General features: G+C 37.1%; 2 protein-coding genes and 1 long non-coding RNA gene across 7 annotated transcripts in view; 1 reads left to right on the top strand and 2 right to left on the bottom strand.

The window, feature by feature from the left end:
- Positions 1-2,066, bottom strand: part of LOC129417279 (kinectin) — a 64,252-nt gene extending 62,186 nt beyond the window's left edge. The window contains exon 1 of the mRNA XM_055171836.2: positions 1,909-2,066. The gene's annotated coding sequence lies outside the window, so the exon portion shown is untranslated. The remainder of the gene's footprint in view (positions 1-1,908) is intronic.
- LOC141362601 (uncharacterized) lies at positions 627-3,541 on the top strand. The gene is made up of 3 exons (XR_012368326.1): positions 627-1,264; positions 2,978-3,082; positions 3,171-3,541. It is a non-coding gene; the product is annotated as an uncharacterized lncRNA (long non-coding RNA).
- Positions 3,542-5,857: 2,316 nt separating this feature from the next.
- LOC129417281 (mutS protein homolog 4) lies at positions 5,858-27,048 on the bottom strand. 5 transcript variants are annotated; one of them, XM_073864744.1, is made up of 22 exons: positions 27,010-27,048; positions 25,484-25,743; positions 24,504-24,644; positions 24,259-24,422; positions 23,989-24,099; positions 23,685-23,800; positions 23,318-23,491; positions 22,074-22,203; positions 20,916-20,958; positions 20,572-20,639; positions 20,279-20,353; positions 18,039-18,103; positions 15,403-15,572; positions 14,672-14,808; positions 13,453-13,556; positions 13,252-13,376; positions 10,680-10,880; positions 9,785-9,903; positions 8,612-8,740; positions 8,338-8,509; positions 8,166-8,254; positions 5,858-6,281 (listed from the first exon to the last, which is right to left on the bottom strand). In XM_073864744.1, exons 1-22 carry the CDS (start codon positions 27,012-27,014, stop codon positions 6,099-6,101), a joined length of 2,781 nt encoding a protein of 926 aa, XP_073720845.1. In that variant the 5' UTR covers positions 27,015-27,048; the 3' UTR covers positions 5,858-6,098. The 5 variants fall into 5 exon arrangements, with proteins under 5 accessions (XP_073720845.1, XP_073720848.1, XP_073720847.1 ...); XM_073864747.1 differs by having other exon boundaries at positions 27,023-27,048; XM_073864746.1 differs by lacking the exon at positions 27,010-27,048 and adding an exon at positions 26,435-26,590.
- Between the last annotated feature and the right edge of the window lie 240 nt (positions 27,049-27,288).

Here is a 27,288-nt window from a genome sequence, read left to right as displayed (position 1 = left end):
CAGACGTGCACATTTTACTTTCACCTTTGAATTACGCAACTGTTTAAATGCATCGCTTGCGTAAGCTGCGTTAAATCGCCTATGAATTTGCGTGCAATGTGAGTGCAACAGCTGGTTTACTTAAGTGCTTGAGTCAATGTGCGCAGGTAATTCTCACAGAACCCGCCAGTCACAAGCAGAGCAACCGGCTACTTCTCCATAAAAGCGCTGCTTGAATGATGGGTTTAATATTTTTCTTGATGAAAAACACAACAACAAAACGATCTCGCTTATATTAAACATCATATGTATATTATAACAAAACCGAGCAAAGCACGCGGCTTCTGTCATCATCTGGTCAGTCAGCTCGCCTTGCAAACTCTGACAGAAATAAATGAAATCTGACACCTGCTGCTGCTCTGTGACTGTGACGTGACGCGCGTTCAGCCCCGCTGATTTCAGACAACAGACACATTCAGTTGTAAGTGTTTGCTCTCTCTAACGAAACTAAATGATTTAATTACACTAAAATATCAAAACGACGGTGAAAGACGGTGTCGCGGTGGGCAAGTGATATAACCGGTGAGAGGCTGAAGCACCGGTTATCACCGTTTCACCGACTATCGCGGCAAGCCTAGTTTAAACTTAGCCGCTGTACTTTGCTTCTTCTGTTGTACACCGATTTTCTGTGTTTTCTTCTGCTTTTGTTAATGTAAAGCTGTGAATTTCAACCAACGGCTTGGTCCACTGCTCACCCTCGCTTTTGAAACACATAGAGAAGCTACGGTAGCTGCCACCGGACAAACATGTCATCGTCGGAGACAACTTAGTAAAAAAATGTCCGTTAAGGGCTTCTGTAGAAAAATGGCATCACAAATGGCAACTTCCATGTAAGGGGACCCTCAGTGTATGTAGATAAAAAGGTCTCGTTCTAAGGTAATAAACACATAACGGTTCATTATGAAAGGTCTTTATATACCCCTGATAATATAGTTTTGTATAATATTTTGCATTTCTGTCAAGAGCTCCTTCTAAAAAAATTACACACTGCACCTTTAATGCGAAATTGCTCCATCTGAATAGCAGGTGACGGCGATTCAATTCTAATCACTAAACCGGCTTCACTGACGAGATGCGCAATGACAATCACATGAAAATTATCGCGCATCCCTATAAAATCTACATCAATGCACAGGTGTAATGCACGCTAGTGCTGCTTAAATCTTACTTTGACAACAATATAAACAGATTTCTGGCTAGGGATCTAAGACACATCAAGCGACAGGTGCAGTAAAAGTTTATATCTTAATAACAGTTAACAATGGGTTGGGAGAAGGAGCTAAGTCCAGCATGCCTGTCCCTGGTTAAAAGTATATCCCATGGCAGTCAGGATTTAAAGTAGGTCGAACGATTTAACAAGAACCTGGCTGTCACTTCACTGGCAATATGAATGACCAAGTAACCAGCAGTTTTTTAAGCAAAACATTTATTAAGACAGTCTAGTCTCTAGTCAGGCAACTGATTAGTGGAAGTAGGCAAAATAAACATGAGAAAGACAAATTATTTCGCAATACAATGGTCATCGACAGCCCTGTCACACAGCATTAGTACCACTAGCTTAGCTTAGCTTTAAAGAGACAGGCGTGGATTGACCGGACATTATCAGCTTGTTCAGCAGGTTTAAACTCTATGTAAATAATATAATAACAAAGATCGAAAGTCTGCGTACTATTAGTCAATCTACAGTGAGTATGTGGACTTATTTAAATGTATCACTATTTAAACCCAAAGCCTTAGCCAGTTAAAGGCTCCTTGTGCTTCGGCATGGCATGGAGGAGGATTGGCGGATCAGGTAGTGCGCTAGGCCCTGTATAATCTTCACAATCACTGCCACAGTGGATAAAAATATTAAGTAGGTGCTCCGCTTACCTACAGTGATTTTCTCGCTGTTATTATACTGTCGGTATGAAAAGGCTTTCAGTAAAAAGAGCGCTTTGGACTGCGGCTCCGGCCCGGTTGTAGGCGGCACGTCGGCTCGTTTCGCTTTGGCAGGGTCAGGTCAGTGAAGGCTGAGGCGCGCACACAGTGAGCGGAGACGAATCTCTGCTGGAGAAACCGGGGATGACGTGCTGCGGAAATCTCGGGGAGGCGGGGTTGCAAACTCTCGCGATGACGAGGCTTCTCCTTAAATTGTGTCAGTACGAAGCAAATTCCAATACAGTATAGTTTTGAAATCTTTTTTTATTTTATATTATTACTTTCATTGTTTTTGTCTTATTTGTATATTATTTGTGTACCGTGTCCTGTTTATATATTAGTTTAATTGCTGAGCCATATTTTTATTTGTGATTATGCATAATTGAATGTAATATGACTGACAATTAACTGTATATATATATATATATATATATATATATATATTATAATATGACTGACAATTAAATGTGTGTGTGCGTGTGCATTTATTTATTTATTTATTTATTATCTTACAGCAAGCATTTTGTCATGTCCCTAAGGTTCTTCGCTGAATTTGTACTTGGAAAATAATTAATAAAATGTGCAGTGTCTATAATTTTCTGCAATTACGCAAGTATTTGTGTTCTTTGCTTTTGAAAAGACAAAAATGCAAGATATTTGATAAAAAACAACTTATAAAGTTACGTCCATAGATATGTATAATAAAGGCTAGATGTCTCGCCTGCGCTGCTGGCCAATTAAGTGGAACGTCCGCCTTTGGCGGCCATCTTACCACAGGCACCTCGCTCACTCGTAGCATTGAGTTTTAATGGTGCAGGTACTTTTAAATGACCATAACTTGCTGAATTTTTTACCGATTTTCAAACTGTTTGGTTTCTTACAAACGTTATTAACGTGACGCATATGTTATTGTTTCGGGGTTTTAAACTTTGTGACAGGGTTGAGTTATTCACTTAATTGAATCAATGATTTTTGTTATAGATAAAATATTTGATGTATGTGTCCACTTAAACTTCAACAGGCATCAGAAATGGCATCCACATCAACAGCAGAGAGGCAAAGGCAGTTTCGTGCATGCAAAGATGCTGACCCAGAAAAAAGGGCATTAACATTGCATTTTACTTTGGTAACCCACTGATTGTTACTTATCTTATTATGAACTTTTATCTGCTGCAGTTTTATTTTATGTTGTTATGAACTTTTATCTGTTGCAGTTTTGTGTCATGTTCCAGCACTGAGGGGTCTCCAACCTTTTTGTGAGCAAAAGCTACCACAATGGATAAAACAATCTGGAGGGCTACTTTTTGATATAGTCTACTCAATTTTTTTTGTTTTACTTGTTGATTTTATTTTGCTTGTTGATATGTTTTAGTATTGTTTAATGTAAACCAAGCCAAGTTAATATTAAAAATATGTAATACATAAATATTACAATTGAGACTATTAATAGAATGTGCTTTGGTGGGCACCTCACAGACTAGTGAATTTACCTATTGTGCCCATTTGATAAAAGGTTTTGTGTGGTAATCTATTTTTATTTTATGTTACTAACGACCGTACTGTCTGCAGTAGTTTTCTTGGTTTAAATTCTCACTGCAGTTCAGATAATAAAGTAAAATTGAAAAAAAAGCGGACTATGTCTTTATTACATGGTGGCCTAAAATAAAATAGTGTTTAGTTTGAGTCTCATTTTCGTATTAAACAAATACAAATTAAAGCAGGCCAATGTGTCCTTTCAACCCTGTTACAGTAATCATTACGGTATTCTCAACCCTGTCACATTAATATTTTTGGAAAATAAAATAAGAAAGTTAAAAATTAAAGCATTTCTTGATGATTACCACCCGACATGTTAAGGGCTAACACAGTAAAATTGTGGTTTTAGTGAAACATCTAAATTATTTTTTTTCTTACTAAAACAAGGAAACCACAGACAAACAATTTGGATATTTGTAACTTCCATCACATACAAATGTGAAAATTATCATAAATGTTACATTTGAAGTCATTGAATTGGTAGGGGCACATGAGCGGTAGGTATGTTTGTTTTATAACAAATTTTGTGTAAAATCCTGTTTAAACTAATTCAATTTTGTCCGTTACGGGGTTGAGTATAAAAGGTGTACAAATCTGGAAAAAAAACTGAAAATAAAATAGGAGATAGGAAAATATGTTTTTTTGAAGGCTTGATATGTGCCTAATATTAATTTAGAAATGTAATCATATGTAGTTCAAAAATTAAAAAAGTCCAAGTTGATTGGTTTTAATCAGGGATGGGCAACTTCGGTCCTGGAGGGCCGGTGTCCTGCAGAGTTTAGCTCCAACCTGCCTCACCACACCTGCCTAAAAGTTTCTAGTATGCCTAGTAAGACCTTAATTGGCTGCATCGGGTGTGTTTAATTATGGTTGGAGCTAAACTCTGCAGGACACCAACCCTCCAGGACCGAATTTGCCCATCCCTGGTTTTAATGATAGTAATCAATTGTCCACAAACATATCTAAATTTCTTGTCCTCTAAAATTGTATGTATGTATTATAACTTTTTTTTTCCACTCCTTGCAATTACTGTGTATCCCCTGTTGTTGTTTGTCTTTGAGTTTTTTATGCTGTTACCTCTACGAGTTGTTGTATTCTTGTTTAAAGCACAATTAAAAAAAAAAAAAAAAAAAAAAAAAAAAAAAAAAAAAAATGATAGTAATCAATACACCAAAAAAAAAAAAAAAACATGGTTACTACACTTTTACCACAATAAAACCACGGTTAATTTTTGTAAGGGATAACCCCATTGAGAATCTTTGGGGTGTGCTGGAGAAGACTTTGCGCAGTCAGCCAGTGAAATTGTTGACTTTGTGTATTAAATAAATTACATGCACACAGACTGAAGTACTTTAAGTCTTTGGTTCTTTTAATTTTGATGATTTTCCAGTCTGTAATAATGACTTGGGGTGCAAAGTGATCTGCTGTGTTGGTCCAGTTCTTTTTTTTAAACCAAAGTTACTGCACCCATTTACCAAGACATTTTAGAGCACTTCATGCTTCCTTCTGCTGACCAGCTTTTTAAAGGAAATGGAAAATGCACATGCCCACACTGCCAAAAGCACCGAAAGTTGGTTAAATGACCACGGTTTTGGTTTGCTTGACTGGCCAGCTAACTCACCAGTCCTGAACCCCATAGAAAATCTATGGAGTATTGTCATGAGGAAAACGAGAAACAAGAGACCAAAAAATGCAGATGAGCTAAAGACTACTGTCAAAAAAACTTGGGCTTCCATACCACCTGAGCAGTGCCACATCGCCTCTATGCCACAATGAAATGAGGCAGTAATTAAAGCAAAATGAGCCCCTACCAAGTATTAAGTACATATACAGTAAATAAACATACTTTCCAACAAGGCCAACAATTCACATAAAAATGTATTGGTCTCATGAAATATTCGAATTTGTTGAGATATTGAATTGGTGGGGTTTTGTTAAATATGAGAGCCAAAATCATCACAAAAAAAATAAAAATAAATATATATATATATATATATATATATATATATATATATATATATATATATATATATATATATATATATATATATATATATATATATATATATATATATATATATACAGAAAGAGAGAGAGAATATGACTGGCATTTTAACTATACTATGTGTGTACATATGTAATTATCTATACTTTTTTTGATTCGGTAACAACACATTCCTGGCATTCAGGTGAAACTAAATAACACGAAACCTCAAACATTTGTTAGAAATTAAAAATGTGTTGATAGCAGTCACATTTTTCCATCAGTGTTCTGAATAAGCATGGTATTGAACACAAATTTAAGGAAAAAAAAGATTGGATTTAGCTGTCAGGTTATTATGTAACTACAGTCAATAACAACAAATGTTGTCATGTTTTTATTATCTCACTTTAAACACCATACAATACAAATAATAATCTAACAGCAATTACAGAACAAGGTATTTTTACAAACTTACAACAAAAAAAGTACATATTATAAATCATAAAAATTTTCCTGGCTATGTTGCAGAAGTCTAAAATGATGAAAATGAGCACATTTTCTCTGAAATGGGATAAATCCTACCCTTTATTCCAACCCCATGTCTTATCCCTCAAACCAGACCTCACTCCTCTGTTGTCTCTGGACTGTTTTGTAATTCAGTTTCATAGTGTCTCTTCAAGCCTTTTAGGTAGTGACGTAGGCTCTGTGGATCTAGCCGTGAGTTACGGGCCGTCTGCAACAGTCTGGTGCCTAGACGATATACTGACCGCTGTCTGAGAGTGGCAGGGTCACTATAATGCTTGGCCTATGAACAGGTAAAAAGGAGATACATGACGAATTACATCAAAGGGATGTAGAGAACTAAGACTGGTGCACTCTTAGAAAGGATGTGTTAATTTTTTACACATCATTGTGTGGTAAGCTTTTAACACATTATGTGTAATTTTAACACATAATGTGTCATTTTGTGTTGATTTTGTGTTAAAATATAACACATGTTGTGTTAAAAGTAACACAAAATGTGTTGTTTCAATAATAACACAGAGATGGGTGAATTCTGGGACAACGCAGTTAGTGTGTTGTCCCAGAATCAACACTAGAGCCCGACCGATTTATCGTTTTGCCGATTTTATCGGCCGATATGAGCATGTCGCAGATATATCTGTATCGGCGTATAAGCCGCAGATATGAAGCCGATATGAACGTTCCTTACAGAACACATTAAAGGCGGAGTCCACGATGTTTGAAAAACGCGTTGGAAAAGGAGACGGGCCGACTACCAAAACACACTTATAGCCAATAAAATCAAATCAAATGCCGGGTTGCGTATGTGTGGGGCGGGTCTATCAACAGAAGGTCCAGATTCTATTGGGGTAGGGGCGTGTTTGTTTGGGTGATTTCAAATATCAACATTGGCTTTCAAACATCGTGGACTCCGCCTTTAAATGCTTTTGAAAGATGTAAGTACTTGTTTGTCCAGCAGAGTGCGCCCTATTGGTTGCTAATGGCGACTCAGGTCACTCACTGTAGTGACATCAGCCAATCCCCCACCCCCTTCACTTCAGTCAGTCAGTCTCTCAGTTCAGGTGGCGGGCGCGGCAGTCACGCGGTTTCTTCAAAACATTTTACACCTGGTATTAAGACGCGCTTTGGTCGATTGGATTATAAGTGGACGAGAGAGACACATTCCTGTTTACATTTGGTGGTTTTAATCAGTCTTTTTTGTCCACTTGCGAGTTGTTTCAAACGCAAGCGGAAGAAATGACGCGAGGCGGAGAAAGGACGCGCTTAAACTTACGCGCAGTCTGTGGGAGTACAGCTGCTTGTGCTGTTACATGCTCATTTCAAAGCAATTGATTAAATAAGCTCGCGCAACTTTACACCCTTTCTTAAATAAAAGAGGCGGAGAGCAGACGCTTTAGTTTTATAAAAGTTTAAAGTCCCGGCAGAACACTGTGGGTTTGTGTTATAAAAACGTTGTGCAGTACATTAAACATTAGCCTACATCAGTATGTTGTCAGTAATTCAAGCATTGTCGTCTTAACGGTAAGTTTTTAATTAATTTGTGAAGTCCATAACTTACTGTAAAGCTAATAAACAATGACTTTATAAGTTTCCATTTTTTAAAATAAGCCCAATATAACATTATTCTCATCAAAACTGACAATGATTTAAGTTATATGTATTTTGTTTTGTTAGTGTTTTAAAGTTATTTATAATAAGTCAAGTTTACTGTTTTGTGCACTTATATCAGAATCATTTTGGATAATAAAGTTTATTGTTAACTTGTAAAACACACCTGCCTATATTACATATCTTTGTCACGTCATTTTAAGTGTTTGATCACCACATTTGTGGTGTGATCATAGAGTGATCATTGCAAAAAGTATTTATATATAGTATATTCTGTTAATGTATATAGTGTATTCTATGTACAGTACTGTAGTAGTATAATATACTGTAGTATATGTGTACTGTACTATAATATGCAGTTATGCACATAATGAATATCGGCCGATATATCGTTATCGGTCTTTTTTTACTCTCTAATATCTGTATCGGCATCGGCCCCAAAAAATGCATATCGGTCGGGCTCTAATCAACACTAATGTGTTGTTTTTAACACATTCGTTCTAAGAGTGTGTGTTTTTTTTGCACTTCTGGATCACATGTCAAGGATGAAACATACCCATAGCCTTTGATTGATTTTTTCTGCAACAGTTTTGGCTTCCTGAATAATGTCTAGTGGTAATGCGGTCATCTCTGCTGCTCTTATACCTAAACACATAGCAGAAAATGTCTCTGCTACAAAAGTATAGTTTCAACATCATGAAATACATAATATTAAACTAGTAAAGTACCATAGTTGCGCTCGTCTGAGTGACCTTGGCTTAGCAGATATGTGTACACTACACTGTCCGCTTTGCTCTCTTTTTTGACATGCTGAACCTGCATGTGTTGGTTTTCCACGTTGGGGTAAAGCGTTTCAAGCTGACATAGCTCAAGAAAGTGTGTGGCAAACAGTGTGAAGGCCTACAAGAGCCAAAGTATACAATGTGAAGTATCTATATCTGTTGATATACAGTATATGTTCTTTACCTCTTATCAGGTATACTTTGATACTATATGGAGTACCTTAAGATTGATGAGGAATTCACAGACACTGTGGCAGATACCAACACCCTCCTCTGGGCTGGTGCCTCGACCCAGCTCATCTATAATAATAAGCGACTTGGCACTTGCATTGTGGATGATGTAAGACACCTAGAAGTATTTAAACACAAAAAGGATGTGAGATGAGCTTAACCCTACATATCTTTTAACATTTTTGTATAAAAATACATAAATATGTATAGCTATATTTATTCAGAAACAATTGCGTCAACTTGTTACATGCAGTGTTGGGGGTAACGCATTACAAGTAACGTGCATTATGTAATAATATTACTTTTCTGAAGTAACAAGTAAAGTAACGTATTACTTTTTAAATGTACACATTAATATTTGAGTTACTTTTTTTTAAAAAGTAATGCAAATTACTCAGTCAGAAACTGAGATGGCAGGCCAGAGTTCGACATTTTTGTGATGAAATATGCAATTTCGGAATGCAGAACTTTTCAGTAATAAAAACACCTGCAAGGCCTGAAAGAGATCAAGCCTCATCCAAGAAAAAGTAATGCAAAAGTAACATAAGTATTACTTTCCATGAAAAGTAACTAAGTAATGCAATTAGTTACTTTTTTTGGGAGTAACTTAATATTGTAATGCATTACTTTTAAAGCAACACCAAAGAGTTTTTTTACCTTAAAATAACGTTTCCAAAAAAGTTTCAGTCGTTCATCCACTCGAAACAGGGTGAACGGCACTTTCACATTCGCTTTCCAGCCCTCTATCTGCCAAAACCGCACTAAAGAAGTTTCCAACAGTCGGGTCGCGGTCCTGTAGTTTGAGTGAAAACTACAAAAACTTGCTTTACGACAGACCTACAATCCAATCAGAGCCAGCTATGCTGCAGTATTTATGACAGTGGTAATGGACAATTCCGCTTCTAACCTGTAGGGGGAGCAAAGAGCAAAAACTCTTTGGTGTTGCTTTAAAAGTAACTTTCCCCAACACTTGTTACATGTAATTACTTTATTTTTTCCTCAACTTAAAAAAAGTTTACATTAATACTATTCTCTTTGTAACAAGTTGACACAATTTTTTTCAATGTAGGGTAGTAGTGAAATATCGGAATGTAAAATCATTTCGTAATACTAGATAGAATTGATACAAGCTGTATGTTTTTTGCACAATGCTTAAATTAACCTCTTTCATCTCGACCATAAATGTAGAGGAGTTGGTTTCGAAGTCATCATCTACGCCTATTCTGGTAAATATTTGATCAGCAATACGAAAAGAGCCATACTCCGCAGGCACAAAGGATCCTGGAACAAAGGCTTTGGTAATAAGTTTGTTTGAAACAGCTGGTGGTAATTCATGCAGGAAGACAAAAGCAGTCCAGTAGTCCAAATCATTTGCCAAAAACCTACCACAAACCTGATGATTATCCACATCCCAACTCTTTATTATTAAAGATCACGTTCTTCCTGATCCCATTTTTCAAACTTTAGTTAGTGTGTAATGTTGCTGTTAGAGCACAAATAATACCTGCAAAATTATAAAGCTTAAAGTTCACTGCCAGGCGATATATTTTCTTTAACAGAATTCCCGTTTCAAAGCCTACAGCGAATGGCGGTTTGGACTACAGCCCTTTCTTCCCGGTTGAATGACGTCAGTACAAGAGTTTTTGACTAAACTCCGCCCACAGGAATACGTCAGTCGCCAGCTAAGCTTAAACGGCTCTGCTAAGCTAAGCTGCTGTCGAATCACAACACACTAAACACGCTACACAATCAGAACTTTTTACGTATTTTTGAAGGAGGGACTTCATAGGACAAGGAAGACATCAGCCTGTTTTAGGACAGTGAAAGCAGCGGTATAGAGGTAAGTAAATTGTGTGAAAAATGTTTTTTTTACATGTGAAGCATGAACACATGTTATATTGCGCACTGTAAACACAATCAAAGATTAAAAACACAGGAAGAATGGGACCTTTAACATTTTCCACATTTTAAAATAATGAAATAACACCCATAAAAGTACTAATTATGTAGTGAACAGATAAAATGCTAAGCAAATCAAAACCTATATTAATACTCGCCTATCTGAGCCATTATCTGGCAGAGGGCCACCTGTTTGAGGTACGTGGACTTGCCACTCATGTTGGGGCCCGTAATGATAATAAAATTGCTTCCCTCAGAAATGTAGCTGTTGTTAGAGATGTGTTGTTGCCCAGAAATGCGCTCCAGAATGGGGTGGCGACCCTGCTTTATTGCCAGCGTATCGGTGAACTCAGGACGTACTGCAGGAAATCCAGATAGGAAATCAGAATAATACAGTTATTAAAAGTGTACAAAGAAAATCAGGACCACACATGCTCACAAAAAAGGTACACGTGTCTCTTTGATCCTCAAAACAGAGATTCCATAAAGCTGACCCTTATTGGAAGTCTGGAAATCTCACCTCCCATATAAAAGAAGATGGTCCTCACTGCAGAACATGACATCCAGGACCAGGGGCAAGGTTGGATCCAGATCCAACTCAACCCAGTTTATATACTTTGCTCATGAAGATGAACCAGCATATTTGCAATGTTGCAGCATGCAGTTAGTTTCAACATATCAATATAAGTCTATGTTTGATTAAGGGGGGGGGGGGTATTTCATGCATTCTGACTTATTAAAGGGATAGTTCACCCAAAAATGAAAATCATGTCATTAATGACTCACTCTCATGTCGTTCCAAACTCGTAAGACCTCCATTCATCTTCGGAACACAGTTTAAGATGTTTGTATGTATGTAGTCCGCAAGCTTGTTGACCCTTCATTGAAAATCTATGTACGGTATACTGTCCATGTCCAGAAAGGTAATAAAAACATCATCAAAGTAGTCCATGTGACATCAGTATTTTCATCATATTTTAATTTTTGGGTGAACTATCCCTTTAACAGTTAAAAGAGTTTGATTCATCATGCTAAACATGGGCAAAGGTTCAAAACACAATGTGGACGTATGACAGAGTATTTCTGTGCTGAATGCACTTCGTTGGGGTTCGTACAAGTTTCTGAAAGTTTTTTTTCCGACTACTGAATCTGTTGCGTAAGCAGTGTTACAAGTACAGTGGAAGTCCTTATTTGGGCACTTCAACCAGAATCCGCTTGTTACGCCTGACATCATGCAGCACTTACAGGTCCAACCCATCTCAAATCACGCTAATATACACTCGTATCGTAATGCAAAACTACCAAAAACACCCGATCTGATGGTATCTCCATAACAGGACCAGAGATGACCATACATGGACTCATGGACATGTTTTTTTTTTTTTTACAAATTATTAATATGTAATATGAATAAATAGAGCTCATAAAGGACTGTTTAAATAGTATCCTCTATTAAAATGAGTGGAGGCTTGGACCCGGAAACAGCATTTTTTATGTCTGACTTAAAAGCGAATGGCGCCCGCACATATCAACCAAGAGCCGACACAAAATCAACGTCACCAAAAACGTATGTTGTTGTTTGTGAGGGAAATTTAAGCTTGTTCAGCTTCCCAAAAAAAAAACAGCATTATGGGAACAATGGATGTAGTTTGTTTTTCCGGGGTAGAAGTGGAGTGCAGTGATAAAGCAACCAGATGATGAGTAGCAGGAAGTAAAACAAATGTCTATGTTTTGTTGGCAATCAGCGCCTAAGTGCATTTAATGTAAATGACACGATCATCTGGTGAATCAGAAGTTATCCAGAGCTGGTGGGATAATGTTTTGTGCATTGAGATAAATATAATTTAATATAATTTAGTGCAGTGGTTCTCAACTCCAGTCCTCGGGACCCACTGCTCTGCACATTTTGGATGTCTCTCATATCTGACACACTCAGTTCAGTTCATGGAATCTATCCTAAAGAGCTGATGATCTGAATCAGGTGTGTTAAATAAGGGAGACATCCAAAATGTGCAGAGCAGTGGGTCCCGAGGACTGGAGTTGAGAACCACTGATTTAGTGTACCCCTGTAAGTAATGGTCACAGTTAGGTAAGAGATAATGTACAGCCAGACGAATGTTATGGCAGAATCCCGACAGGGTGATATCAACACGATTATGACTTGTGTTGGTGTAATACTTCCGTCCCATCAAAATGCAGTGGGAGGAGATCCGGCTCCACCCCTGGATCTGGAACCAACCTCACCCCCCGGATGTGGTGTTCTGCAGTGATGCTGCCTTCACGTGCTATGGGAAAGATTATATTTTCCATTTGTGAACTGGTATTAACCAGCGTGTTGTGTTCAAGTGCATTTTCCATTTGTGAACTAGAATTTACCAGTTTGCTGCGTTCAAGTGCATTTTCCATTTGTGAACTGGTATTTACCATTGCTTTTGTTGTCATTCAACCATTCACGACGTTGCTGCTGCTCTCCGCCATTTTGAAAAGGTCAAAGGTAATCTCATCTCGGCAACTCGGGCATCAAAATATTTTACGAGTTGCCCAGTGGAAAATACCACATGAGGGGTGTTCATGTGCATTTTCCAAGTGGGATTTTGGTATTTACCATAATTACGATAGCACGTGAAGGCAGCATGAGACACAACTGGAGAAAAGGGCCAATCGCCAGTTTGACAGTGTCACTGCAGCTGCTGTTAGAAATGGAAAATTAAGGAAGGAAAAAGACTTTACCGTATTCTGACACAGTGCAAGCATGGGCCAAAGACAGCAGCATGTCCAGCATAGACACAGCATCAGATAGCTTGTACAGGCAGTAGATGTGTTCATAGACCTCACTGAGGAACCTGGACACAACCCTGCACAATAAAATACAGTTAATGGCAAAAATGGACTAGTATTAATAAGGTCGAACTTACTCTGATCTATACTCACACATAAGAAATGTGAAAAATCTCCTTTAAAGCCTCTTCACAGTGGTCATTCATTTTCATAAGGTCTAATGTGGTGAAACCATAGTTGTTCTTCTGCTTGGTCACCTATAGTATTAAGTTTAAATCCATCAGCAAACACAAGCAACCAGACACTTTAACCTAATCTTTAATTGTCATATTCACATCCTGACAGTTCTTTAATATATAAATATATATATTCATTTGTTATTTTAATAAATATTTGCATTGTATTTCTATTAAGAAAAACTTTGCACTATTATTACAATTGTCTGTTGATGATAATGGTGTTTATCTTGAACATCAACTATTTGGCCAAATGTAGATTCTCCTTTCTAATAGGAAATAGTGACATAACGTTTAATATCTGTGATACTGTATATTTTTCACTCAGCATTTGAAACATCTTAAAGGTGCAGTGTGTAACTTTTAGAAGGATCTCTTGATAGAAATGCAATATAATATACATAAGTATATTATCAGTGGTGTATAAAGACCTTAAATAATGAACTGTTATGTGTTTATTACCTTAGAATGAGATGTTTTTATCTACATACGCCGCGGATCCTCTTACACGGAAGTCGCCATTTTGTGCCGCCATGTTTCTACAGTAGCCATAAATGACAGTTTTGTCACTACTGTATTTTGTCTTAGATGACAACGTAGCTTCTCTATGCGTTTTGGTAAAAGGTGGACTGAGCAGTTGGTTGCAATTCACAATTTCACTGCTAAATGACACTAAAATCTACACACTGCACCTTTAAACATCTTACCTTTGAAATTTAAGACAACTGTAATCCTAATTTTACAATGTTATTTATAACTTTAAAAACTAAAATGTACTTAAGAAAAACTTTTAAGTATATTAAAATATTTTGTACAGTTTTCTTAAATAATAATTTTACATTTTGATTTTAAGAAGAAAATCTAAAAAAAATTTATGTTTTGTTAATCTGCTCCCATATCTGGTCTTTGTGTAGGCCAGTTAAGTTCTTCAATACTGCATTCAGTTTTACATTTTTATATTGCGTTGTACATACTACATAGTCATTGTCATGCTGAAATAAAAACGGCCCTAACCGGTAATAACCAAATCCATTAGAAGAATTGTCAACATACTTTCAGCTACATAATGCGGATTATGTATGTATATAGTGGTATATTACATTACATAATCTTTTCTGATAGAATCTTTCATGTACTTTAATGAACTCCTCTGGTAATTTCCCTCCAGGTAAAATCACACCCTCCAGTCTCATTTGAATAAAGAATCCTCGTGCACTGCTGAAACTTGTCCGTAGGGGAAGGCTGTACTTTTCTCCAAGACGATCAACCAATCCTGATCCACACAAAAAAATCCATGAAAACAACAATGCTAATGTTCATGACTAACATATATGGAATGTGAATAGATCTAAGTAGTCATAGCTACAGGTGCCTTTTTTAAAATTACCTATTTAGGCTGTGGCAGTACATGGCCAATTCACACTGGTCAGACAACTACCAACTCCAACAGACACCAACAGATACCAACAGACACCAACAGACACCCACATTCTAAAGTCTCATTTACTTTGATCCAACAACTGCCAACAGGGGTTTCACATTGACCAGTGTGAATTGGCCCTTAGGGACATACAAAACAAATGTGCATCTGTACATTTTAAGAAAGATGTGTTGTTTTGTGTTATCCTATTTAACACATTATGTGTCATTTAGTGTTGATTTTCAGGGACAACACAAGATGTGTTAAAACAACAGAAAGTGTGTTGTTCCAAAAATAACAGAGATGTGTCTAGTTAAGGACAACACATGAAAATGTCACTAGAATGTTGTTGGTTTCCACCAAGGTTTCTAGGAATATTATATTTTTTCTCTCTGCCCTGCAGAGGAAAATTACAATAAATCCCACTTTGACGTATACGGAGCTTACCTGCAATGTCATCTACTACCTCTGTGTAGGCCCGCCTTGCAATGTCTAGAAACTCATTGACGTCGGGTCGCACAGCATAGCACTTCTGTGTGCGCATGTGCAGACCGCTTTTCATGTAGCTGGTGTCATCATTTATCATGGATTTTATCTGGTCCAGAATGCTGTTAAACCTTAAGTAGTGCAATTAGGACAGTAAAAATTAAGACATTGCTATAACTGATGGGCTTTGTACAAGATGACACTACATATATAAAGCAATGATTGCATTTCTGTATATAAAAATCTGACAAATTATGAGCTCAGATTCAAAAGCCGCTAAACGCCACCTACGTCAAAAATGAGATAATGATATAAACCGAATGCTTTCGGCACGTATCATACGTTTTTTGCTTCAAATCTGCTTAATCCAGGGCTCAGGTCATTCAGAAATACCGGTTTGATGGCAGAATCCATTAAGAGTCTGATAAAAATTGCTTATTTACAAGAAACATGTTAGTGGTCTCAAACTCCCAGCCTTTGGGCCATTTGCAGCCCTCCTTACCCCTTTCTGAGGCCCGCGTCTGCTATCAATAATATAACAATCCAGCCCGCAAAAAGATTTTTATTTACTTCGTTTTATAATCATTTAATTATTGATGTTTAAGGGGCCGATTTAAGAGCTGTAACTTGGGGTTACTCATGTGTTACTATGGCGGGGTTTGTAAGTTCAAGTTACAGCTTCCATTGGCGATACCTCATAAGGAATGTGAGCGGTAAATGTAATGCATCACATATTAAACTACATATAAGGAAAAGCCATCAGCAGGTGCCCAGGTTATGAAAAGAGAAAAGATAGGAAGAAATGTGCAAAAGATAAAAGGAGCCTATGTATGCAGCAGCAGCTCACTTATCTCAATCTAAGTGTATAATGAAATATATCTAATATAGTGTATCATTATGTTGCTTGCTATGCAGTTACTGTACACATAGAGCAGTAATATTCATTTTTAAAGAGATGGAACATAATCAAGACAACAAAAAATCTGAAATAAATTAAAACAGAAATAAAAATTTTGTTATTAAAAAATGTAGGCTATAATAGTTTATAAATGTATTCAAGAAATTGAATTTGTTATTTAAGTGCAAGGTTTTAATATTTAAGATAAGGTTAGGAAAAGCTTTACGTACTGTTATAAAATAATGTATAAAAAAGATTTAGATTTATATAAAAGGTTTATATTTTTAAGTATTGTATGTTAAATCATAGAATTTAAATGCAACATTATAATAAATAAATATTGTGTTTTTTATGTTAAAATTGCTCTGTGGTCCTCCGACAAGATGTCCATTTCAGAAATGGCCCCAAGCCAGTTTGAGTTTGAGACCTCTGTGTTAGACGATTTTTTTATCTGAGCTCTTCATATGTATGCCAGCTAGGGCAGTACCCTTTAAAAAAGTCCTAATATGTTCCATTAGGTACAGATATGTATACATTTGGTACCAATAAGTACATCCTCTAAGACAGTGGTTCTCAAACTTTTTCCGCGTGCGGCCCCCCTTGTGTACGGTGCATTCCTTTGTGGCCCCCCCAAAGAAAATTTATGACAAAAAAAATGTTCTAAAATTTAACATTTTAATTAAACAAAACATATTAAGTTATACAAAGTAGTGCTGTTGGTTAGTAGCCTTATTTTATTTTTTTTAGGTTTAATTACACAGAATTCATGATAATTGAATGTATTTTATAAAATGTCTTAAAACCGGGGCCCCCCTAGCACCATCTCGCGGCCCCCCTGAGGGCCCCGGCCCCCAGTTTGAGAACCACTGCTCTAAGATACTAGTACGTATCTTTGAGGTATATGAACTTTTTAGGTGTAAAGCTTTAATTCTTTTAAGGGTATATATTTTGACAATTTTTTTCTGACGTTGTACACACGTTGTACTCTAAGGGGCCAGTCACACCAAAAGCGCTTTAAACGCTTGCAAACGCAAGGCGCGACGCACTGCCTTTTTTAAAAAAGAGCAGTGCGGCGCGGCTTTTCATATTGCTAAGCAACCACCGAGTCAGCTGTCTTGTCAATCAAATATTGAAGCGTGAGCGCTCTTTTGCTGTTAACTGTCATATTAGCAGAAACTTTAAAAAGAGGACGCTTGCTCTGACCTTGTTTGAGGGTGAGAGGTGCACAAACACGCAGGGGAGTGAGCGAGTGGAGTCCGGTTCTTCAAAGCAACTGTAAACTTCCCTCACCACAACGTAAGGCCCGCCTCTCCCCTCATTCGATTGGACAATGGAAGACGCGAATGACGTCAGGCGCTTCTCCGCTCTCAGCGCTCCTTCAAAAACGCGTGCGCGGCAGGCGGCAGAAAACCGCAAGGCGCTCGGCGCGCATTAAACAGCGCGCAAACGCGCCCTGCCCATAGAATATTATTCAAAAAAGGCGCCTGCAACTGCCATAAACGCTTTTGGTGTGACTGAGCCCTAAGAGCCTTCTGTTTTTACTATATGCACAGGAGCACTGTGCATCTTATTGAAGAACAGGCTCATGTTTCATGTTTGACTTAAAAGGTCAGTATAAGATGCAAGCACATTCATGTATGCAAATATAGTTCACAGAGCTGAATATAGCTACAGTTAGGGAGTGTGTAAAAGTCATTACCTACTGTCTTCAAGTGAAGTATAATATGCTTCCAACAATGCTGTTTTCGAATGTTTTAACCTTGCCTAATCAGGGAGAAAATTATTGTACAGTTACAGGGTTGTAATGTTTTTCACTGTGTCATTCAGCTGATGCTAAATATGTCTTAATAAATCATGAAATTAAATTCATAATAATTAAACATGATACAGAACCTTAAGACAATAACACACTTTTAAAAAAATATGTCTATCCTCAATGTCAGTCTTGACATTTGGTACTTATATTAGCTAGGGCTGTGTATTGGCATGGGCCTCATGATAAGATACATTCAGCTGGTAAAATAAGTATTAAACCCGTCATGATGGTAAGCACACAGTAGACTGTACCTATTGACTTCCATAGTAGGAATAACAAATACTATGGGAGTCAATTAGTACAGTCTACTGTGTGCTTACTATCATTTATCAAAATATCTTCTTTTGTGTTTAACAGAATAAACAAACTCATACATGGTTTAGAACAATATGAGGATGAGTAAATAATAACAGAAATGTCATTTTTGGGTGAACTATCCCTATTTGGGTGAAGTATCCCATGTAAAATGACACAGGCAAAAGTATTGAACCCCTGAAGAAAAGGAGGTGCAAAAAGGCATGAAATGCCAAGACAGTCAGTAATAAAAAGCAATACCCTTGTCAATGCAAATAATCAGTCCCAAATGATGGCCTATAAAATAATGTCTCAATATCAAGGTGTCACGCAAGAAACATCTCATAATGGTTAAACCCTAACCCAAACACAAAGCCAGGAAACTCTCAATTGGTTTCAGAGAAAGAAAATAAAGCTGCTAGAATGGCTCAGCCAATCACCTGACCTAAAACAATTGAAAATCTATGGAAAGAACTAAAGATCAGAGTTCATAGAAGAGGCCCACAGAACCTTTTAAGATTTGAAGACTGTTTGTGTGGAAAAATAGGTCAAAATCACAGCTGAGCAATGCATGCAACTAGTTTCTCCATACAGGATGCAACTTGAAGCTTTTATTACCAACAATGGCTTTTGTACAAAGTATTAGATAAATGACATGTTCAATACTTTTCCCTGTGTCATTTTACATTATTACACATAAATTAATTTATGGACATCTATGTTTTGATTTCTTTGCATGTGTGGATTGGATGGGTTGGTCCAAACATCTTGTGAAAAATTCTTGCATTTCAATATCACCTTTAGAAATATGTTAACTGAGAAAATTGTGACTTTTTTTAATACTTATTTTAACCACTGTATCATGGCACATGAGGCACGATACAAACTATTATGATATGTTGGCAATACGATACAAATGATACAATGCATATTACTATACACTGTAAAAAATAGAGATTAACAAATGTATAACTACCCCATTTGAATGTATTAGCAAAGGTATTTGTCACTGAACAGTGAACACACTGAAATGTATGAAATGCATTCCTAACTAGGATCTATAACATAATCAAAATGTGAAGATAGAGATGTAACTGTGTCTAATATTAAAGGGACATATTAAAAGGGATTTTTCAGCTCCCCTAGAGTTAAACATTTGATTTTTACCTTTTTAAAATCCATTCAACTGATCTCTGGGTCTGGCGCTACCACTTTTTAGCATAGCTTAGCATAATCTATTGAATCTGATTAGACCATTAGCATTGTGCTAAAAAATAACCAAAGAGTTTGGATATTTTTCCTATTTAAAACTTGACTCTTCTGCAGTTACATCGTGTACTAAGACCGACTATAGGCACAATGATATTACGCAGCAGCCGAAAATAGTCCCCTTAGTAACTTTCAATGGCAGAGGACTATTTTCGGGCAGTGCGTGATATCACTACGCCTGCTGCAGTCATATTACAGCAACAAAGTCCTTGATTATTACGCCAGAATGAGAGGATAGTTCCTAGCCATATCTGCCTAGAAAATAGCAACTTTTAATTTCCCGTCGGTCTTAGTACACGATGAAGTTTTAAATAAAAAAATATCCAAACTCTTGGGTTATTTTTTAGCGCGATGCTAATGGTCTAATCAGATTCAATGGATTATGCTAAGATATGCTAAAAGTGGTAGCGCCAGACCCGGAGATCAGCTCAATGGATTCCAAAACGGTAAAAAACAAATGTTTAACTCTAGGGAAGCTGGAAAATGAGCATATTTTCAAAAAAAGTGGAGTGTCCTTTTAATACTTACACTATATTTGAAATTGTACAGACAATTCTAACCTTCAGTGGCGGGACCAATTCCAGAACGTGCTTCAGCTGAATTACTTGTGTTATTTTTGCTTCAGCCACCGATACCTAAATTGAAAAAAAAAATGGAAAACTCAGTGTCTACACTACTAGTGGCACTTATAGTTGTCACTGAACACTAAGCTGGACAATGAAAGATTACATTACCATTGTGTTTAAAAAACACCAATAAATTTCTCACACATAAAATTTCCCTGAACTACACTGAATGAAATAATTACACAAGCCGTCATTCACAAAACATCTCTTAAGTCTGTCTTTCATACCGTCTCTTGCTTTGGGACCTGAATAAGAGCAGACAGCAGCTCATCTATGTCCAAGAAGTTTCCAATAGCTGTGAATCAGAGAACAACATCAATACAGTTTTTCCATGTAGTGCCAGCTATATGGCGTTCAGGCATCTGGCTAATAATAATGTATTATGATAGTTGGATTTCAGGTGGTCATACTCAAAAACTATAAAGACTTTGAGACCACAATCCTAACTGTTAAGTCGCCATGTATAAAAGCAAATTGCTCAGTGAGAAGTTCACAAAGCCAGATAAAAATAAAAAGGACAAGAAACCAACGTTTATAAAACTGAGAACTGAGATGTATAAAATAAAATTACCATTCTTTAATCCGAAGAAGAGCTCCTCATTCTGCAATAACTCCTGGAAAAAGATCAAAGATACAATTAAAAGTGCCAAAGAATGCATTGAAATAATATGTTAAATTGTTATCTGATATCTACATAGAAGGTATGTGGCTTTATTATGTACAAAAATCATCCAGAGACGGTTTAACATGTCCATTTACAACCTTATGATTTGCCCTTGAAATGGTCTATTATTACTTTATTTGAAAGGGTCATGGATAATAATGTGAGCTCTGCTCTGATTGGCTGTTTGTCAGAGCAGGTCTTTAGAATAGCTGTGTGTGTGTAACCAGGGTTCCCACACCTAAGTTAAATTCAAATTCAAGGACCTTTCATGAACTTTCCAGGTCCAATAACCCTAAAATTCAAGGACTAAATGTGGGGACACATTTCAAGTGAGAGCAAGGTTACATAGTGTTACCTTTTAAGATACATTGTTACAGTTCCCTTTCGAGGGAACTCGCATTGCGTCACTGCAATGACACTTTGGGGACGCATCCAGGGGTAAGTGTGTCTGAATGTGTCAAATTCAACCAATGGTGAGGCTTAACGACAAAGACAGGGTGACCTGGAAGCCAGGAAGTATATCACTATCTGAAATATTGCCAAAGACGGCGTTACAGGGACCCTGTAAGGGACCCGTGGGAACCCTGGTGTAAACAGACCTTATATTTGAGCCTGTATCAGACAAGGATACAGAAATTTGAGGAAAAATCAATAGTTTGGAGATTGTTAATGGACATTTCTGAGTGGTAAGTTTTGTGTTTTTTCAGTATGGACCCGCAAAACATAACTGTAAATAGTAGAACTTCAGCCTAAATGCTAGCATATAGAATTAACTAGCATATAGTGCTAACTCAGCAGTCACAATTTTGTTTTTAGCATTGTAACAACATTGAACTTAATTAATGTGTAATTTAATGTTGGGGCGTACATCTCGACTGTAACGTCACAGTTGGTTTTATGTTTAGATTGGCCTGTTTTCCAGCTGTCTTGTGCATGCACAAGGTTAACATAAGGAGGAAACAGTCGCGTATGAGGCTCACAGTATGTCATTACCATGTACAGAGCTCGTATGACTTTTCTCAACCAAGAAAAAACTGCAGAAAGATGAACATGACAGCTGATTACCTGTATGCTATCCAGGCGTGAGTTAATAGTGGCCACATCCTGCAGGGGCTCGAGAATATTGGAGCGTAACCTTCTTGTGCCACCAGCGGTCTTGGTGTAGTTTAACACGCCAAACAGAGTGTGATCACTTCTGCATAAAACAGCATTCTGTTACTGCCATTTGAATGCATACTAGGAATGTACAGTAATACACATAGCTTCTATTTATATTAACAAAATGTAAACACAGAATAAAAGTAACTGTCAATCATTATAACTAGGGATGCACCAACGTATCTGCCTATAATCAGGGCAGATTATACTGTATCTTGGCAATCAAAAGGGGCCGAACTTATGCATCAGAACTCATCCTTGAATTGGATGACAATGACTTTAGAGTTGCAGTTTGTATGCTCTGCACTTGATAATAAAAAAGTAAAAAAAAATACCGTTATCTATTGATATCAGCAGATCTCATTTTAAGTAAGTAAATATCCAGGGTTCCCACACCTTAGTAAACTTCAAATTCAAGGATTTTTCAAGGACTTTCCAGGTCCAATACCCTCAAATTCAAGGACTAAATGTGGGGACACATTTCAAGTAAGAGCAAGGTTACATTGTGTTACCTTTTAAGATACATTGTTACAGTTCCCTTTCGAGGGAACTTGCGCTGCGTCACTGCGGTGACACTTTGGGGACGCCTCCAGGGGGAAAGTGCGTCTGAATGTGTATATCAAATTCAACCAATGGTGAGGCTTAAAGACAAAGACAGGGTGACGCGGAAGCCAGGAAGTATATCGCTATCTGAAATATTGCCAAAGACGGCGTTACAGGGACGCAGGAAGTATGGCAAGGGAGACGCAGTGTCTCGTTCCCTTCTCAGGGAACAACAGTTACATACGTAACCGAGACGTTTTCATGTGTCAAACACAACTATGCAAAAAAGCATTTTGGTATGAATCAACATACGGAAGATATGAGCATTTAAAGTGAACAGTTTAGCATGTGTGCTTAAAAAGTCTAGAATTTTTATGATATTTCCCTACACTATACAGGGAATAGGGATTTTTTTGCAGAAAACTTCTTGCATAAAATACATTCAAGCACGTTCAATGACCTGTATCTATGTATATTTTCAAAAACTTCCCAGGGCCTTGAATTTTTTTCCCCAGACTCACCAACTTTCAAGAAACCGTGGGAACCCTGAATATCAGTATTGGCACAAAATTATTATTTTTTTCGGTGCATCCATAATTATAACCTACCTGTGATCTCTGTTGTTTACTACTAGCTCTAAGTTGCTGGCCGATATTGTGTCAATCATGGCTGTCTGCTCGCTGCCTGTAAAGGTCACTTTTACTGACTTAGGAGCGTATACGGAGTTCTGAACAAACTCAATGTATTTAAGAAGGGCAGATGCAGATGCCAGGCAGTAGTATCTATAAACAAGACACATTGTATTATTTTAAATAATACTTTCATTATTACAACTAATTATTGCAATTTATCTCTTATCTTTTACAAAACTAAAACATGCAAATAATTTACTCTGACACTAGTGAAAGGTCACCTATGATATAATGCATATTTTGGTTTTTTTTTATGCGCTGACCTCATAATAGTGGATCTTACTTGGTTTGCACTTCCATCAGGACAGTGCTATACTCAGGCACACAGAGCTGCTGTATGTACTCCAGGCCCTTCTTCTCATTGAAATACTTCCTTAGAATGGCAGTAAATGTGACTGACTGGACAGGAAGCAAAAGGACATGTTCAGCACTCAGATGGAAAGCGGCAGTGGTCATTATTTATCTTTAATTAATTAGGATGAAGGTGCATGCTGAATCAATGACAAAAGTTGTAATTTACAACCTACACACTGTCACCCTAGCATGATTTAGATTGGAGATAGTAAGTTAAAAACAGTGCATAATACCGGGAAGGACTCTGTGATGAGGTTGTAGAGTTTGGTTCCTTGTCCTTTTACACTAGCAGTGTCTGGCATCAGAATTTCAAGAGGCATCAGGTTATGCAACTTGGTAATTACCTAAATAACATTCAACGTTATTTTCAGACAATTTACCGAATACAAATGCATAAAATACTGCATCCATAGTTATCATACATTGTGTATTATTAAACTGTCAGCCACTAAAAAGTATCTTCATTTTTGAAACAAGCTCCATTTTGTGCAACATATTATTACCTTGGCATACGTTCCAGTGTCGGCAAACTGTGAAAGTACCAGTTCTGGGCATTTCATGTTGATACTGGCCATGCCAATCTCCCCACGAGCTAAACCACGACCTTCCACCACAGCCACTAACACAGAGGCGGAATGAGACAGCATTGCAGATGAAGATGATGTCACTGTATTAAAGATTTGCAAAGCAATTAGCAATCACTTTAGGAAAAAACATAGCTAAAGTTGCAGTATAGTTATTTGCATACTGCAGTCTCTCTGAGGTGTTTGGCCATGGTATGTGCGTGCAGGCGTAGTCCTCAAATGTGGGGTGCTGAAGCTCCTTGACAGGACAGTCGGACCAGATGAACCCACTGACGAAATGATCCTCAAATTCACCTGCTCCTGAGCTGAGAAGAAATGACAGATCTAGTGTGTGAATCTGTTTATTAAAAACCTATTTTAATGTGAATATCCAGCAAGAATAGGTCTAATCTAATCAAATTACTCAGTCCAAATAACATGTACATGTATATTCATAAGCTTACACATACTCATCTATGAGGTATTATGCTTGTTAAATGATTCTTAAAGGGGCCATGGCATGAAAATCTGACTTGTTTACCATGTTTAAGTGCTATAATTGGGTTACCAGTTCTTCTATCAACCTAGAAAATGTGAAAAAGATCAACCCAGCAACTTAGTTTTAGTAAACCATTCTCTGCAAGCACATGAAAAATTTAGAAATTGAAATGTTATAATGTTATAATAAATTATCTATAAGGTATTTTGAGCTAAAACCTCACATGTGTACTCTAGGGACACAAAAGATTTATCTTACATCTTAAAAAAGTCTTGTGACATGGCCCTTTAATCGTTACTAAAAAAAAACTTATAACAGGTCTGTGTCACAGTTTAGTGTCAACACATTTAGTTGTTGATCTTCCATTTGACTTTAGTCATTTAGATTTTCATCTTATATTTTAGGTGTAGTTATTATTATAATGTTATAATAAATTATCTATAAGGTATTTTGAGCTAAAACCTCACATGTGTACTCTAGGGACACAAAAGATTTATCTTACATCTTAAAAAAGTCTTGTGACATGGCCCTTTAATCGTTACTAAAAAAAAACTTATAACAGGTCTGTGTCACAGTTTAGTGTCAACACATTTAGTTGTTGATCTTCCATTTGACTTTAGTCATTTAGATTTTCATCTTATATTTTAGGTGTAGTTCCTTTGTCACCTTCAGCCGGTGGTGTTTCAGTGAACACAGTTGTCAGACCACCGGTATCAGCAGCACCTGTTGATCCTGGGCATAGACCGTTCCCAACATCATCTGATCCAAATGAAGTCTGCAGAACAGAAGACGATTGGGGATCCAGCTGTCTGCAGATTGCCTGACCATAGTTGATCGAGTTAAACGGGGTTACAGTACTGCTGTTTGGTCCAGGGTCAGAGCTGGAGCCAGGTGTCACCTCTTCAGTGCTGCTACGCAGCATCTTTCTGCCTCAACAGAGATTTATAACATAATGAATAACATTGTTAAACATGATGAATAGCATTGCTAAACAGGGCTAAAATAAAGGGTGTGCTTTTGTCCTAACATCATTGCTTTGTGGCTATCTACTAATCTACTTCTGTTAATCTTGTTCATGTTGTTTTGTTTTTTTCTGACTGGACATCACAAGTGACGCCTAGCAACTTATCTTAGCAAATCACAGAAAAAAGTTAAATATTAAAAGTTAAATACATTTTACCACATAATAAAAACTTTGCACAATATACATCCACTACTAGATTAAGTATACAATGCATTCGTGCCTCTACATTTTTTCGATAAAAAAATTAAGTAAATCCTAAACCACACTTCCATTGTTTTTTTGTGCCATCTGTTGGTAATATGTAGATACTACCGCATATAAACATTCGTCCCAAAGGCCAAACTACTTTACTCTAAAATCGTTATAAGCTTAAGTTATCTTATTTTATGCCACTTCCGACATTATACGTTAGTTTCGTAAAAAACACTAAAGGGTCGCTCGTTACATGACATCACGTAGAAGGTTTACCACTAATGTTTATTACGGTTCCTGTTAGCTAACTTATTTCTTCATAACTAATACTTTACCAAGATGTAGCGTTTCTTCAAGAATATTCTTGTTTGTGTTCAGTAACAGTTACCTCATTAACTCACCAGACTAACCGCCCAATGTAATGTAGGCTACAGTCATCATCAGGCTTGTTCGACTTCATACGGCGCTGCAACAACCGACAGCCGGATGACGTCAAAGTACCGCGAGAACGATTCAAGAAATCATACGAAGTGTAATTTCGTCTCGCTCTCGCGGCACTTCGACGTCATCCGCCTGCCTAGCAGCGCCGCATGAAATAGAACAAGCCTATTTTCGCGCCTGAAGTGCGCGCTGCAAATGTAACGTCATCATGGGTCGTCGAACTGGGCAGTGAGCAAAGCAGTCCACTAAAAGTAGCCATACATTTTTGGACTCATAAATAAGTATTTCAGTAACTCATTTAATTATTCTAATTAGATTTAGAAAAGCATAGTTATCGTCTAAATTAGATACACAAATAAAAAACAAAAACAAACATTGTACATTTATCTGGCTGTAACACACAAACACATAACGGGCAGTTTCCCCTGACAAGACTTACGGTTCCTGTTAGCTAACTTATTTCTTCATAACTAATACTTTACCAAGATGTAGCGTTTCTTCAAGAATATTCTTGTTTGTGTTCAGTAACAGTTACCTCATTAACTCACCAGACTAACCGTCCAATGTAATGTAGTGTAATGTTTCCCCTGACAAGACTTATCCTAGTCCTAGACTAAAATGCGTGTTTGAGCTGTAATTTAAAAACTTCTTGCCCATAAACCAGTGCCATTGTTTTGTTTCAAGATGCAGACAAGTAATGTTTTTGGTAAGTTATGTTTGTAAAAACTACTTAAATGTCCTATAACTAAGGCCTAGTCCTTAGGCTTAACCTAAACCATGTTTATTCAGAGCTAATACATTTTTTATCCCAACC

Source organism: Misgurnus anguillicaudatus, unplaced genomic scaffold, assembly GCF_027580225.2.
Source record: "Misgurnus anguillicaudatus unplaced genomic scaffold, ASM2758022v2 HiC_scaffold_28, whole genome shotgun sequence".
NCBI classification, from domain to species: Eukaryota; Metazoa; Chordata; class Actinopteri; order Cypriniformes; family Cobitidae; genus Misgurnus; species Misgurnus anguillicaudatus.
Note: the sequence above shows the minus strand (reverse complement) of the source record. Positions and strands in the feature narration are given on the sequence as shown.

Coding starts and splice junctions, on each gene's coding strand:
- LOC129417281 (XM_073864744.1), bottom strand. Junction 23,492..23,684: donor CTGATGGAAGTGCAAACCAA/GTAAGATCCACT, acceptor TCTTGTTTATAG/ATACTACTGCCTGGCATCTG. Junction 20,640..20,915: donor CTTCTTCGGATTAAAGAATG/GTAATTTTATTT, acceptor TCTGATTCACAG/CTATTGGAAACTTCTTGGAC.